The sequence below is a fragment of the Rhinoraja longicauda genome, chromosome 7, assembly GCF_053455715.1.
Source record: "Rhinoraja longicauda isolate Sanriku21f chromosome 7, sRhiLon1.1, whole genome shotgun sequence".
Lineage (NCBI taxonomy): Eukaryota > Metazoa > Chordata > Chondrichthyes > Rajiformes > Arhynchobatidae > Rhinoraja > Rhinoraja longicauda.
In genome coordinates this window covers 4701722-4717932 of record NC_135959.1, presented here as the reverse complement: position 1 = coordinate 4717932, position 16211 = coordinate 4701722, and the positions used below count along the sequence as shown (strand labels likewise).

The 16211-nt window shown below is 51.4% G+C and overlaps 1 protein-coding gene across 2 annotated transcripts in view; it reads right to left on the bottom strand.

Moving 5' to 3' along the window:
* Nucleotides 1–6847, bottom strand: part of myo7aa (myosin VIIAa) — a 148296-nt gene extending 141449 nt beyond the window's left edge. For both annotated transcript variants that reach the window (XM_078402011.1, XM_078402012.1), the window contains exon 1: nt 6778–6847. In XM_078402011.1, coding sequence (XP_078258137.1) covers nt 6778–6795 — 18 coding nt within the window. In that variant the 5' untranslated portion in view covers nt 6796–6847. The remainder of the gene's footprint in view (nt 1–6777) is intronic.
* Between the last annotated feature and the right edge of the window lie 9364 nt (nt 6848–16211).

Here is a 16211-nt window from a genome sequence, read left to right as displayed (position 1 = left end):
ACGTGTACCGAGGTACAGTGAAAAGCTTTTTGTTGGATTCTAACTAGTCAGCGGAAAGACAACGCAGGATCACAGGATTAACTAGGTTAATCCCCGGAATGGCGGGACTGTCGTATGTTGAAAGGCTGGAGCGATTGGGCTTGTATACACTGGAATTTAGAAGGATTAGGGGGGATCTTATTGAAACATATAAGATAATTAGGGGATTGGACACATTAGAGGCAGGAAACATGTTCCCAATGTTGGGGGAGTCCAGAACAAGGGGCCACAGTTTAACAATAAGGGGTAGGCCATTTAGAACGGAGATGAGGAAGAACTTTTTCAGTCAGGGAGTGGTGAAGGTGTGGAATTCTCTGCCTCAGAAGGCAGTGGAGGCCAGTTCGTTGGATGCTTTCAAGAGAGAGCTGGATAGAGCTCTTAAGGATAGCGGAGTGAGGGGGTATGGGGAGAAGGCAGGAACGGGGTACTGATTGAGAGTGATCAGCCATGATCGCATTGAATGGCGGTGCTGGCTCGAAGGGCTGAATGGCCTACTCCTGCACCTATTGTCTATTGTCAATCAAGGTGTCCACACCCAGCTTTCTCCGGGTGCTCCGGTTTCCTCCCGCGCTCCAAAGACGTGCAGGTTTGCAGGTTAATCAGCTTGTGTAAATTGTCCCCAGTGTGTGGGACAGAGCTAGATCCCAAGGAAAATAAAACTTCCCTGCACATCTATTATTATTATTACTACATTACTAAAACTCTCCATCTGGTATGTATATATATTTGTATGTATGCGAGTTCCCAAAATACAGCCGAAACGGTAAACAATAGACAATAAACAATAGACAATAGGTGCAGGAGGAGGTCATTCGGCCCTTCAAGCCAGCACCGCCATTCAATGTGATCATGGCTGATCATTCTCAATCAGTACCCCGTTCCTGCCTTCTCCCCATACCCCCTGACTCCGCTTTCCTAAGGAGCTCTATCTAGCTCTCTCTTGAATGCATTCAGAGAATTGGCCTCCACTGCCTTCTGAGGCAGAGAATTCCACAGATTCACAACTCTCCGACTGAAAAAGTTTTTCCTCATCTCAGTTCTATATGGCCTACCCCTTATTCTTAAACTGTGGCCCCTGGTACTGGACTCCCCCAACATTGGGAACATGTTTCCTGCCTCTAACGTGTCCAACTCCTTAAGCGCAACAATTTTAGGCCCAACTTACTCACCATTCGCCTGCGGTGTGCATTGATCAAGTTTCGTTACATTTTAAAAGCTATTAACTCCATAAACTTTAATAAATGCACCCCCCCCCCCCCCCCCCCGGCGCGCAGCAGTGCCGGGAGGACTGGCGCCCGTCCCAGCATCCCCTGCGCCCGACCTTCCTCCCATGATGCAGCGCAAGGAAAGAGGGTCAAAAGAAGATGGCCGCCGGCAGGAAGAACACGCGGCAGTTCTCCTGCTGCTTGCCGCCGCAATACAGCCACCCAGGGCCGGGGTGAATGGCTCCCTCTCCCCTTTCCTCTTCCCCCCTCACCTGCCCCAACCTGCAACGGGTCGTAAGTTGGGGGAGGGTTGCCGGGCCCGCAGGAGAGGTTTGGACCCAATGGGTCGTCGAGTTTCCATTAAACTTTCACCCTCTTCATTTAGATTAGTCTAGTTCATTGTCACTTGCACCGAGGTACAGTGAAAAGCTTTTGTTGTGTGCTAACCCGTCAGCAGAAAGACAATACATGCTTACAATCGATCCATTTGCAGTGTTCAGGTACACGATAAGGGAATAACATTTAGTACAAGGTAGAGCCAGTAAAGTCCAATCAAGGATAGTCCGAGGGTCACCAATGAGGTAGATAGTAGTTCAGCACTGCTCTCTGGCTGTGGTAGGATGATTCAGTTGCCTGATAACAACTGGGAAGAAACTGCCCCTGAATCTGGAGGTGTGCGTTTTCACACTTCTGTACCTCTTGCCCCGATGGGAGAGGGGAGAAGAGGGGGTGGCCAGGGTGCGACTGGTCCTTGATTGTGCTGCTGGCCTTGCCGAGGCAGCGTGAGGAATAAGTGGCGGGGTGGCGCAGCGGTAGAGTTGCTGCCTTACAGCGAATGCAGCGCCGGAGACTCAGGTTCGATCCTGACTACGGGCGCCGTCTGTACGGAGCTTGTACGTTCTCCCCGTGACCTGCGTGGGTTTTCTCCGAGATCTTCGGTTTCCTCCCACACTCCAAAGACGTATGTAGGTTAATTGGCTGGGCAAATGTTTTTTTTTAAATGGTCCCTAGTGGGTGTAGGATAGTGTTAGTGTGCGGGGATCGCTGGGCGGCGCGGACCCGGTGGGCCGAAGGGCCTGTTTCTGCTCTCTATCTCTAAATCTAAAAAAAATGTGGAGTCAATGGAAGGGAGGTTGGTTTGTGTGATGGTCTGGGCTGCGTCCACAATTCTTGCGGTCCTTAGACGTAGCCGTTCCCAAACCGAGCCGAGATGCATCCTGATAAAACGCTTTTCTATGGGGCATCTGTGGATTGCTTTGGGTCAGAAGATCAAGGAGGGCAGAATGGCCAGCTCTCATTCCCACCCACAAAGTCGCCAGGGTTAGTCTCTGTGGAAACCAACCCTTGCTGGGGACTGCTGGAAGCATTCCCTGCCGTTGCATATTAGGTCAGCTCGTCATTCACCGCCTTCCTGTTAACAACACGGGCACATGACGACAAATCAGTCCTCACTTTTAAGCGACATTTCCACCCACTGATTGAAGCAGCAATTTATCACCGGAAGACGCAAAAGTGCAACAGGATTTAGCCACAGTATCTACACCAAAAACATTACGGCCACCGACAGGCGAAGTGAATAACATTGACTATCTTGTTACAATGGCACCTGTCAAGGGGCGGGATATATTAGGCAGCAAGTGAACAGTCAGTTCTTGACGTTGATGTGTTGGATGCAGGAGAAATGGGCAGGAGTAACGACCCGAGCGACTTTGACAAACATGGGTTTCCTCCCACTTTCCAAAGACGTGCGGGTTTGTAGGTTAATCGGCCCTCTGCAAATTGCCCCTAGGGAGTGGATGTGAAAGTGGGATAACTTGGAACTAGTGTGAACGGGTGAACGATGGTCAGCGCGGACTCAGTGGGCCGAAGGGCCTGCATCCTTCCCCTGTTGTGTCTTTCAATCAATGAATATCCACCTCCGTCGCTTCTCTGGCAGTTTATTTACAGGTAACCCTCTGTGTGAAGGTAGACACACAACGCTGGAGTAACTCAGTGGGTCAGGCAGCATCTCTGGAGAGAAGGAATGGGTGACGTTTCGGGTCGAGGCCCTTCTTCAGTCTGAAACAGGTAGGTGGGACTAGCGTAGATGGGGCATTTGGTCAGCATTGGCAAGTTGGGCCGAAGGGCCAGTTTCCACACCGTATAACTCTATGCCACAGCATTCAAGAGTATCGTCTGAATAGCATCCAGTTTAGTTTATTTTAGAGATACAGCGTGGAAACAGGCCCTTCGGCCCACCGAACAGCGATCCCCACACACTAACACTATCCCCTACGCACACTAGGGACAATTTTTACATTTACCAAGCCAATTAACCTACAAACCTGTACGTCTTTGGAGTGTGGGAGGAAACCAAAGGTGTCGGCACGTTGAGCAGCGGTAGAGTTGCTGCCTTACAGCGAATGTAGCGCCGGAGACCCGGGTTCGACCCTGACTAAGGGGGCTGTCTGTACGGAGTTTGTACGTTCAACTCGTGACCTGCATGGGTTTTCTCCGAGATCTTCGGTTTCCTCCCACACTCCAAAGACGTGCAGGTTTGTAGGTTAATTGGCTTGGTAAATGTAAAAATTGTCCCTAGTGGATAGTGTTAATGTGCGGGGATCGCTGGTCGGAGAAAACCCACACAGGTCACGGGGAGAACGCACAAACTCCACACAGACAGCACCCGTAGTCAGGATCGAACCCGGGTATCTGGCGCTGTAAGGCAGCAATATACATTAATGACTTGGATGAAGGGATTAAAAGTAACATTAGCAAATTTGCAGATGATACAGAGTTGGGTGGTAGTGTGAACTGTGAGGAAGATGCTATGAGGTTGCAGGGTGACTTGGACAGGTTGTGTGAGTGGGCGGATGCATGGCAGATGCAGTTTAATGTGGATAAGTGTGAGGTTATCCACTTTGGTGGTAAGAATAGGAAGGCAGATTATTATCTGAATGGTGTCAGGTTAGGAAAAGGGGAGCTACAGGGAGAGGTTGGGAAGGCCAGGCGCAGGAGGATGAGGGGGTGATCTTTACATACAAGATCATGTGGGGAATAGATAGGGGGGTGGATGCACAGAGTCTTTTACCCAGAAAAGGGGAAATCAAGAACAGAGGGTGAAGGCTTAAGGTGAGAGGGGAAAGATTTAATAGGAACCGGAGAAGTAACTTTTTCCACACAAAAAAATGTGGTGGGAGCTGCCAGAGGAGGTGGTTAAGGCAGGCACTGTTGAAACGTTTGAGAAACAGGCACATGGATAGGACAGGTTTTATAGAGATATGAGCCAAACACAGCCAGGTGGTTGGTGTGGCAGGTGTGTGCAAGTTGGGCCGAAGGGCCTGTTTCCACACTGTATGACTCTATGACTAAATCTTTCCTATCCATGCACCTGACCAAATCTATATCCATGTACCTGACCAAACCAAACCAAACGCAGGCTCGGCGATCGCTTCTCTCAACACCTGCGCTCGGTCCGCGTTGGCCAAACTAATCTCCCGGTGGCCGAGCACTTCAACTCCCCCTCCCATTCCCAGTCTGACCTTTCTGTCATGGGCCTCCTCCAGTGCCATAGTGAGGCCCACCGGAAATTGGAGGAACAGCACCGCATATTTCGCCTGGGCAGTTTGCAGCCCAGCGGTATGAACATCGACTTCTCCAACTTTAGATAGTTCCTCTGTCCCTCCCGTCCCCTCCTCCTTCCCAGATCTCCCTCTATCTTCCTGTCTCCACCTATATCCTTCCTTTGTCCCGCCCTCCTAACATCAGTCTGAAGAAGGGTCTCGACCCGAAACGTCGCCCATTCCTTCTCTCCCGAGATGCTGCCTGACCTGCTGAGTTACTCCAGCATTTTGTGAATAAATCTATATATATATATATATACATATTACTAAAACTCTCATCTTGTATATTTGTGCGTTTGTAACTATATTTGTACCCGAAATACAGCCAAAATGGTACACGATAGCGCCACAATTGTAGGCCCACCCTACTCGCCATTCGCCTGCGGTCTCCATTGATCGAGTTTTGTCACATTTTAAAAGCAATTAACTTAATAAACTTGAATAAACGCGCTTCACCCCCCCCCCCCCCCCCCCCCCCCCCCCCCCCCCCCCCCCCCCCCCCCCCCCGCCGGGAGGACCGGCGCCCGTCCCAGCATGCCCTGCGCCTGACCTTCCTCCCATGGTGCAGCGCGGCAGCAGAAGGTCAAAGAAGATGGCCGCCGGCAGGATGAACATGCTGCAGCACTTTGCAGCCGCTCTTCTGCTGCTGGCCGCCGCGATGGCCGACCGGGGCCGGGGTGAGTGGCTCCCTCTCCCCTTTCATCTCCCTCCTCGCCCGCCCCCAGCCCCGGGGGGAGACTGCCGGGCCCGCTGGAGAGGTTTGGACAGAGGGTTGCCGGGTCCGCAGGAGATGTTTGGACCCAAGGGTCCACGCCCGTCTAGTATCTTTTAAATGTTAGAGAGATATGGGCCAAACATAGGCAGATGGGACTAATCTAGATGGGGCATCTTGGTTGGCACGGGCTCGTTGGGAAAAAGGGCCTGTTTCCATGCTGTATAGCTCTAACAGCTTCTTCCCCCGCTGTTATCTGTCTACTGAACCGGCCTGTAAGCTAGAGTGTAGACCCAATCTTCCAGTCAACCTCGTTCCAGCCGTTGCACTTTTCTCATCTGCGTTCTCCCTGCAGCTGGAATACTATATTCTGCACCGTTTCCTTTCTCTTTTTTGCACTTCTGTAGGGGCAAACATGGGCAGATGGGACTAATATAGATGGGGCATCTTGGTTGGCATGTGCAAGTTGGGCCGAAGGGCCTGTTTCTGCACCGTACGAGTCTGGTTCAGTTTCGAGATACAGCACGGAAATAGGCCCTTCGGCCCACCAAGCCCGCACCAACCAACTATCCTCGCACATTAACACAACTAACTACACACACTAGGGACAATTTGCAATTATACCAAGCCAATTAACCTACAAACCTGTACGCCTTTGGAGTGTGGGAGGAAACCGAAAAAATCTCGGAGAAAACCCACGCAGGTCACGGGGAGAGTGTACAAACTTCGCACAGACAGCACCCGTAGTCAGGATGGAACCTGGGTCTCCGGCGTTGCATTCGCTGTAAGGCGGCAACTCTACCGCTGCGCCACCGAGTCTTTGACAAAATTCCAGTCGAGGCCACATCAGCATTTCATAAACACCAACTTGCAGTTATATACCAAGCCTCTAAATCCAAGGTTGGTGAATCTGTGGGACTCATTGCCGCAGAAGGCTGTGTAGGCCAAGTCAATGGATATATTTTATGGCAGGGATAGATAGATTCCTGATTAGTACGGGTGTCAGGGGGTTATGGGGAGAAGGCAGGAGAATGGGGTTAGGAGGGAGAGATAGATCAGCCACGATTGAATGACGGAGTAGACTCGATGGGCCGAATGGCCTAGTTCTTCTCCTATCACTTCTGACGTGACCTCGACCATAAAGCCCAGAATGGAATACTACCTAGGGGGAATGTCCTTCTTAACCACAAGATTGTTCTTGGCCAGAGAGAGCTCTCACCTGTTGAAGGATCACCATTGCTCCCTAGATCCGGGCAGCAGCCATGCACCAAGTACACCTGGGAAAGAGCTAGAGGGAGACAGAAACAAAACGTAAGTCCAGAGTCAGCAGGTGACTTCGTCCTCTTATACAAAGTTTTGAATTGAATTCTTTATTGCCACATAGTTTAGAGATACAGCGCGGAAACAGGCCCTTTCGGCCCACCGGGTCCGCACCGACCAGCGATCCCCGCACATTAACACTATCCTACGCCCACTAGGGACAATGTTTACATTTACCAAGGCAATTAACCTACATACCTGCACGTCTTTGGAGTGCGGGAGGAAACCGAAGATCTCGGAGAAAACACACGCAGGTCACGGGGAGAACGTACAAACTCCGTACAGACAGCGCCCGTGGTCGGGATCGAACCCGGGTCTCTGGCACTGCATCCGCTGTAAGGCAGCAACTCCCCGTGACCTGCGTGGGTTTTCTCCGAGAGATCTTCGGTTTCCTCCCACATTCCAAAGACGTACAGGTATGTAGGTTAATTGGCTGGGTAAATGTAAAAATTGTCCCTTGTGGGTGTAGGATAGTGTTAATGTGCGGGGATCACTGGGCGGCACGGACTTGGAGGGCCGAAAAGGCCTGTTTCCGGCTGTATACATATGATATGATGATATGATATGATACGTGCAGGTTTGTAGGTTAATTGACTTGGTAAATGTAAACATTGTCCCTAGTGGGTGTAGGATAGTGTTAGTGTGTGGGATCGCTGGTCGGCGCGGACCCGGTGGGCCGAAAGGGCCTGTTTCCGTGCTGTATCTCTAAACCAAACTAAACATGTGAAACAACACACACTAACAGATGCAGTACAGACTAACCACTACCTCAGTAACTATGACCTTCGGACTTCGATGAACTGTATTTGACAGTCTTTGCAATATTGTGGGTACTTAGTAGTACTGATTATTAATTCATTGTATTATTATTATATATTTACATACAGTACACCACCCATTCCTTTTGTCCAGAGACACTGAGTTACTCCAGCTTTTTATGTTCATCTTCGGTTGGAACCAGTATCTGGGGTTCCTTCCGAAACTAATTGATCCCTGGGATGGCGGGACTGTCATACGAGGAAAGATTGAAAAGACTAGGCTTGTATTCTCCGGAGTTTGGAAGGATGAGCGGGGATCTTATAGAAACGTATAAAATTATAAACAGTGAGATGCAGGAAAAATGTTCCCAATGTTGGGCGAGTCCAGAACCAGGGGCCACAGTCTAAGAGTAAAAGGGGAGGCCATTTAAAACTGAGGTGAGAAGGAACTTTTTCCACCCAGAGAGATGTGAATTTGTGGAATTCTCTGCCACAGAGGGCAGTGGAGGCCAAATCACTGGATGGATTTAAGAGAGAGTTAGATAGAGCTCTAGGGGCTAGTGGAATCAAGGGATATGGGGAGAAGGCAGGCACGGCCAAGCAGCGTCTCGGGACAGAAGGAATGGGTGACATTTCGGGTCTCGACCCGAAACGTCACCCATTCCATCTGTAAGATTTGAGAAGTTTTCCCTCATTCTGAAAGCAACACCAAACCAAAGAGCTGCAGTTTGGACATTTTAAACGGGAGACTGGGGCTGATAGCGGAGAAAGGCTGCGGTCAGTTTACCAAGGGATGTCACAATCCGTGGGTCCTAAGATGGCCGCAGGACCTCGTGACCAGCCACAAGAGCAAAAACCTTACAGCCCAGTCTCTAGGTTTCTGCAAAGCCACGGCCAGAACAATGGATGGATATTGGCCATGCAGAAACCTGCGAAACCAGGTCGGAGTCCAGACACTGGGGCGCTGACATCAGCATACTCACAATGCCCCAAGCCGGCCTATACAGTTAATCTCGTTAAGGGGGCACAATAGCCCATAGAAAACTACCTGGTAGGTGATGGGAAACCAGTTAACACCCATCACCTCGCAACGAAATACCAATTAACACCATCTGGCCATCCCCGGTACCACCCCCCCCCCCCCCCCCCCCCCCCGGACATAAGCGCAGATCAGAGAGAAAACTCAATACACATCTTTTAATGTAAACGGGAGATAGGACGGGCCAGAATTAGTATAACTGGCCACGACTTTTGGGTTTTAAACTGAATGCAAGGCAGAAGTCGGAAACAAGTCAAACGGATGCAAGAGAGAGGAACAGGCACGCAACTCGAGGAGAAATACTGAAAGAAAACCTGCCTGCACAGGAACGCAAGAAACGGAAGGAAGAAACTCACGGGAACCAGTGTGCGCGGCCTGGTCAAGGGATCACAGGCAAGGCACGGGGACCTTAGGTCGGGCGAAAGCTCGCGCAGAAACCCCTTACACATCTCTCCGAGACGCTGCCTGACCCGCTGAGTTACTCAGCATTTTGTGTCCACCTTCAGTTTAAACCAGCATCTGCAGTTTTTCTTCCTACTAAACTAAACAAGTTGCTTTCGAGGTTGCTGAGCAAGACCTCCACTCCCCAGACAGGCAGCGAACAGGTCCCTCGTTTCGCAAGCGAGGAAAGCTGGCGATTGACCAAAAACAATTAATTTCGTCGTGTCCGCAAGAGCAGCAGATGCCGGGACAGAGACTGCAGTCATGACAGGAATCCTGATGCTGCAGAGGCTGGTTTCAAAAACACAAGGGCGCCGTTATTCACACGGCCTTTCTTTCCCGTTTAATGAAGTCTAGTTTGGATAGAAACATCGAAAATAGGTGCAGGAGGAGGCCATTTGGCCCTTTGAGCCAGCACCGCCATCATCCACAATCATCCACAATCAGTAACCCGTGCTGCCTTCTCCCCATATCAATAGACAATAGGTGCAGGAGGAGGCCATTCGGCCTTTTGAGCCAGCACCGCCATTCATTGGCTGATCATTCACAATCAGCAACCCGTTGCCTGCCTTCTCCCCATACCCCTTGATTCCGCTAGCCCCTAGAGCTCTATTTAACTCTCTTTAAATTCATCCGGTGAATCGGCCTCCACTGCCCTCTGTGGCAGAGAATGCCACAAATTCACAACTCTCTGGGTGAAAAAGTTTCTTCTCACCTCAGTTTTAAAAACGGCCTCCCCTTCATTCTTAGACTGTGTGTGGCCCCTGGTTCTGACGGTAGAATCTCTCTGGCAGAGCAGTGGAAAACGTCATCTCCGGCCGGCTTTGAGGAATAGATCGGTTAGACGCACTGATCCTCGTGCCCAGAGTAGGGGCAAAATCGAGGACCAGAGGACACGGGTTTAAAGTGAAGGAGAAAAGATTCAATAGGAATCCGAGGGGGTAACTTTTTCCACACTAATGGTGTGTGGAAACGAGCTGCCAGAGGAGGTAGTTGAGGCAGAGACTATCCCAAACATTTAAAAAACAGTTAGGCAGGTACGTGGAGAAGGCAGGTTTAGAGGGATACGAACCGAACGCGGGCAGGCAGGACTGGTGTAGCTGGGACATGTTGGCCGTGAGGCAGAAAGGCCAGTTTCTATGCTGTATCACTCCATGACACTTATGGCTGACGAGGGAGATGTCGTCAAAGCAGAAGTTGTCATTCCGAAACTTACCAAACAGTGAAAGGCCTGGATAGAGTGGATGTGGAGAGGATGTTTCCACCAGTGGGAGAGTCCAGGACCAGAGGTCACAGCCTCAGAATTAAAGGACGTTACTTTAGGAACGAGATGAGGAGGAATTTATTTCGTCAGAGGGCGGTGAATCTGTGGAATTCATTGCCACAGACGGCTGTGGAGGCCGATTCAGAGATTTAAGGCAGAGATAGTTACAGGTGTCAGAGGTTATGGGGGAGAAGGCAGGAGAATGGGGTTAAGAGGGAGAGATAGATCAGCCTGATTGAATGGCTGAGTAGGCTTGATGGGCCGAATGGCCTAATTCTGCTCCTATCACTTATGAGCTTATGAATGTTCCTTCAACCAGCAAGATTCTATAAGAGGTATCTCCTCCGTCCCTCCCCCCCCCCCCACCCCCCAACCCAAAACAACCCCTGTAAACACAGCCCTGTTAAAATGCAGCGTCGTTCGCTAAATTGTCAGAGGGGTAGAGAGGTTTTGTTTTCTGTCTGTGCTACAATGTTACAGCACAGGCCGGCACGGTGGCGCGGCGGTAGAGTGGCTGCCTTACAGCGCCAGAGACCCGGGGTTCAATCCGACCACGGGCGCCGTCTGTACGGAGTTTGTACGTTCTCCCGTGGGCTGCGTGGGCTTTCTCAGAGATTTCCGGCTTCCTCCGCACTCCAAAGACGCGCGGGTTTGTAGGTTAAGTGGCTCGGTGTACGTGGAACATTTTCCCCCGTTGCAAGTCGGGGCAGTGTTAATGCGCGGGGATCGCTGGTCGGTGCGGACTCGGTGTGGGCCGAGGGGCCTGTTTCCGCGCGGTATCTCTAACTAGACTAAAGGAAAGTGCGTTAGACAAACAGTCAAGGCGACCATTCCTCTGGCTTCACAAATCTTTCAGACATTACGGAGGCAGCAGGGGAAGAGGCACTTTGGCCCATCGAGTCGGCGTCGACAAATGATAGCCCATGCACCAGTTCCGTCCTGCACACTAGGACAACGTCCAGAAGCCAATCCACCTGCAAACCCGCAGGGCGGCACGGTGGCGCAGCGGTAGAGTGCTGCCTTACAGCGAATGCAGCGCCGGAGACTCAGGTTCGATCCCGACTACGGGCGCCGTCTGTACGGAGTTTGTACGTTCTCCCCGTGACCTGCGTGGGGTTTTCTGCGAGATCTTCGGTTTCCTCCCACACTCCAAAGACGTGCAGGTATGTAGGTTAATTGGCTGGGCAAATGTAAAAAAATTGTCCCTAGTGTGTGTAGGATAGTGTTAGTGTGCGGGGATCGCTGGGCGGCGCGGACCCGGTGGGCCGAAAGGGCACGTTTCCGCGCTGTATCTCTAAATCTAAAAATCCGGTCCTTGGAATGTGGGAGGAAACCAGAGCACCCGGAGAAATAATGGTCACGCATTCCGTAGAAACAGCACCCGTAGTCAGGATCGAACCCGGGTCTCCGGCGCTGCGAGACAGCGACTCCATCGCTGCGCCACCGAGCCGCCCCTAGGGGGCGACGTTTGCAGCACTGGAGAGAGATCTAACCGTTCATGGCTACCATTCCTCTGGCTTCACAATTCGCAACTCTTCAATCCTCGTGTCTCGCACCTTTTCCTTCACCTCTGGCCTTATCCAACCCCATCCAGAAACGTCACCTACCCACACACTCCAGAGATGTTGCCTGACCTGCTGAGTTACTCCGCACTCTGTGAAATGTCACCTATCCACGTTCTCCACAGATGCTGCCTGACCCGCTGAGTTACTCCAGCACTCTGTGAAACGTCACCTATCCATGTTCTCCAGAGATGCTGCCTGACCCACTGAGTTACTCCAGCACTCTGTGAAACGTCACCTACACACCTGTACGTCTTTGAAGTGTGGGAGGAAACGAAGATCTCGGAGAAAATCCACACAGGTCATGGGGAGAACGTACAAACTCCGTACAGACAGCGGCCGTAGTTGGGATCGAACGCGGGTCTCTGGAGATCTACTGCTACATCCTCCAGAGATGCTGCCTGACCCGCTGAGTTACTCCAGCACTCTGAAATTTCACCTACCTATTTTCTCCAGAGATGCTGCCTGACCCACTGAGTTACTCCAGCACTCTGTGAAACGTCACCTATCACGTTCTCCAGGGATGCTGCCTGACCCGCCGAGTTACTCCAGCACTTGGTGTCTTTTTTTGTAAACCAGCATTTGCATTTTCTTTTTTTGTCCTCATTATACAAGGTGCTATGACTAACAACTAACTACCTGCCAGCACCTAATGCAGTTCCCTCCAGACCCATGTGACTCTGGGTACAAATCACAAGGCACATGGAGCAGCCCGGGTAGTGACAGTAAATAGTAGTTCGATGCAGAGGCGAGGTCTAGGAATGTTTAGGAACCTGACCCTTGATGGAAAGAGGCCGTTCTTCAATCCACACGACCTTCATTTCCCCAGTGCTTCGAATGATTCTCTCAAGACATTTATCGAGCCAGAGAGTGGTGAACCTGCGGAATTCATTCCCACAGATGGCCGCGGGGACCAACACAGTGGGCGTTTCTAAAGCATGGATTCCTGATTAGTACAGGTGTCGGGGGTTATGAGTAAACGCAGGAGAATGGGGTTTGGAGGGAGAGAAAGGCCAGGCATGATTGAACGGTAGAGGAGACTTGCATAGAAAAATAGGTGCAGGAGGGAGGCCATTCGGCCCTTCGAGCCAGCACTGGCGGCACGGTGGCGCAGCGGTAGAGTTGCTGCCTTACAGCGAATGCTGCGCCAGAGACTCAGGTTCGATCCTGACTACGGGCGCCGTCTGTAAGGAGTTTGTACGTTCACCCCGTGACCGGCGTGGTTTTTCTCCGAGATCTTCAGTTTTCTCCCACACTCCAAAGACGTGCAGGCATGTAGGTTAATTGACTGGATAAATGTACAAATTGTCCCTAGTGTGTGTGGGATAGTGTTAGTGTGCGGGGATCGCTGGGCAGCGCGGACCTGGTGGGCCGAAGGGCCTGTTTCCACGCTGTATCTCTAAATCTAAAAAAAAACGGCATTCATTGTGATCATGGCTGATCATCCACAATCAGTAACACTTGCCTGCCTTCTCCCATATCCCTCGATTCCGCTAGCCCCCAGAGCTCTATTAACTCTCTTTTAAATTTGATGGCCGAATGGCCTAATTCTGCTCCTGGGGACATGAAATCATTTGGTTATTAGAGTAATAATCACTCTTCTTGATATGTCAGGAGCGTCTTCGCCCGCCCCAGGGCTTGGGTCGGCCCGTCGCGGCCTGGAATAGGCCGCGGGATTTTCCACCGCCCGGCTTGGGCTTCAATGCCTGACCGCAGGGAGTAGACAATAGACAATATACAATAGGTGCAGGAGGAGGCCATTCAGCCCTTCGAGCCAGCACCGCCATTCAATGTGATCATGGATGATCATTCTCAATCAGTACCCCGTTCCTGCCTTCTCCCCATACCCCCTGACTTCGCTATCCTTAAGAGCTCTATCTAGCTCTCTCTTGAAAGCATTCAGAGAATCGGCCTCCACTGCCTTCTGAGCAGAGAATTCCACAGATTCACAACTCTCTGACTGAAACGTTTTTCCTCATCTCAGTTCTAAATGGCCTACCCCTTATTCTTAAACTGTGGCCCCTGGTTCTGGACTCCCCCAACATTGGGAACATGTTTCCTGCCTCTAATGTGTCCAACCCCTTAATAATCTTATACGTTTCGATAAGATCCCCTCTCATCCTTCTAAATTCCAGTGTATACAAGCCTAGACGGCAGGGAAGAGAAAAGACATTCTGGCCTTCCATCACAGTGAGGAGGTGACTGGAGGGAGACTCACTGTGATGGATGGTCTTTGTGAATTGTGTGTTCCATTGCCTCTCATTGTCGACTCTGGGGAACGGCATTTTCGTCCAAAGACATGTTTTTGGATGACAATAACGGCTATTCTATTCTTCTTCTATCTCGTTATATTGCAGGGAAACAGGAACCACATGGGTTTTCTCCGGGTGCTCCGGTTTCCACCCACATTCAAAGACGTACGGGTTTATAGGTTAATTGGCTTCTGCCCCAGTGCGCGTGGGATAGAACTGGCGTGCGGGTGATGGCTGGTTGGCACGGACTCGGAAGGCCGAAGGCCTTGTTTCCGCGCTGTATCACAAAAAGCTAAACTGAACAATAAAGGCTGGCGCTAACGGCAAGATCCAGCTCCCAATGAAGGGGCAAGAACTCTCTACGTGTTGGTTTTAAAAACACACGCACCTGTGGGAAAGGTAGATGAGAACATTGAGAACATGATGTTCTTGCAAACACGAGCCAATTCCTGTCCAGCCTTCCCCCTGTACTGAAACAATAGGCGATAGAGACATCTCAAGATCACCTGGCTACAAACTGCTCACTGCACCGCCGCCCTCGTACAGTAACATCAACACACGTTCATATCATATCATCATATATATACAGCCGGAAACAGGCCTTTTCGGCCCTCCAAGTCCGTGCCGCCCAGCGATCCCCGTACATTAACACTATCCTACACCCACTAGGGACAATTTTTACATTTACCCAGCCAATTAACCTACATACCTGTACGTCTTTGGAGTGTGGGAGGAAACCGAAGATCTCGGAGAAAACCCACGCAGGTCACGGGGAGAACGTACAAACTCTTACAGTGCAGCACCCGTAGTCAGGATCGAACCTGAGTCTCCGGCGCTGCATTCGCTGTAAAGCAGCAACTCTACCGTGGAGAAGTAGGCCATTCGGCTCATCGAGGTGGGTGGCGCAGCGGGTAGAGTTGCTGCCTCACACCGCCAGAGAACCGGTTCTCGATCCCGACCGCGGGCGCTGTCTGCACGGAGGTTTGTAGACCGCGAAAGTGGGGATAACGGAGAACTAGCGTGCGGGTGATTGTTGGTCGGCGCGTGGTTGCAACTATTTTTTAGGGTGGCGCGGTGGCGCAGCGGTAGAGTTGCTGCCTTACCGCTCCAGAGACTCGGGTTCGATCCTAACTACGCGTGCTGTCTGTACGGAGTTTGCACGTTCTCCCCGTGACTGCGTGCGTTTTTCTCCGGTTTTCGCCACCTCCAACGGGACCCCACCACTGGCCACATCTTCCCATCCCCTCCCCTTTCTGCGCTCCGCAGAGACCGCTCCCTCCGTAACTCCAGGTGAGGCAGAGGTTCACCTGCACCTCCTCCAACCTCATCTACTGCATCCGCTGTTCCAGGTGTCAACTTCTGTACATCGGCGAGACCAAGCGCAGGCTCGGCTAATCGTTTCGCTCAACACCTCCGCTCAGTCCGCTTTAACCAACCTTATCTCCCGGTGGCTCAGCACTTCAACTCCCCCTCCCACTCCACACTGACCTTTCTGTCCTGGGCCTCCTCCATTGTCAGAGTGAGGCCCAGCGCAAATTGGAGGAACAGCACCTCATATTTCGCATGGGCAGCTTACACCCCAGCGGTATGAACATTGACTTCTCTAACTTCAGATCGCCCTTGCTTTCCCTCTCTCTCCATCCTCTCCCCCTTCCCAGTTCTCCCACTGGTTTTTCCTGTCTCCGACTACATTCTATCTTTGTCCCGCCCCCTCCCCGACATCAGTCTGAAGAAGGGTCTCGACCCGAAACGTCACCCATTCCTTCTCTCCAGAGATGCTGCCTGAGTTACTCCAGCATTTTGTGTCTACCTACGAATCAAATAGTTTTGTTTAGTGATACAGCGCGGAAACAGGCCCTTCGGCCCACCGGGTCCGCGCCGACCAGCGATCCCCGCACACTAACACTATCCTACGCACGCTAGGGGGACAATTTACAATTTTACCAAGCCAATTAGCCCACATACCTGTACGTCTTTGGAGGGTGGGAGGAAACCGGAACACCCGGACAAAACCCAC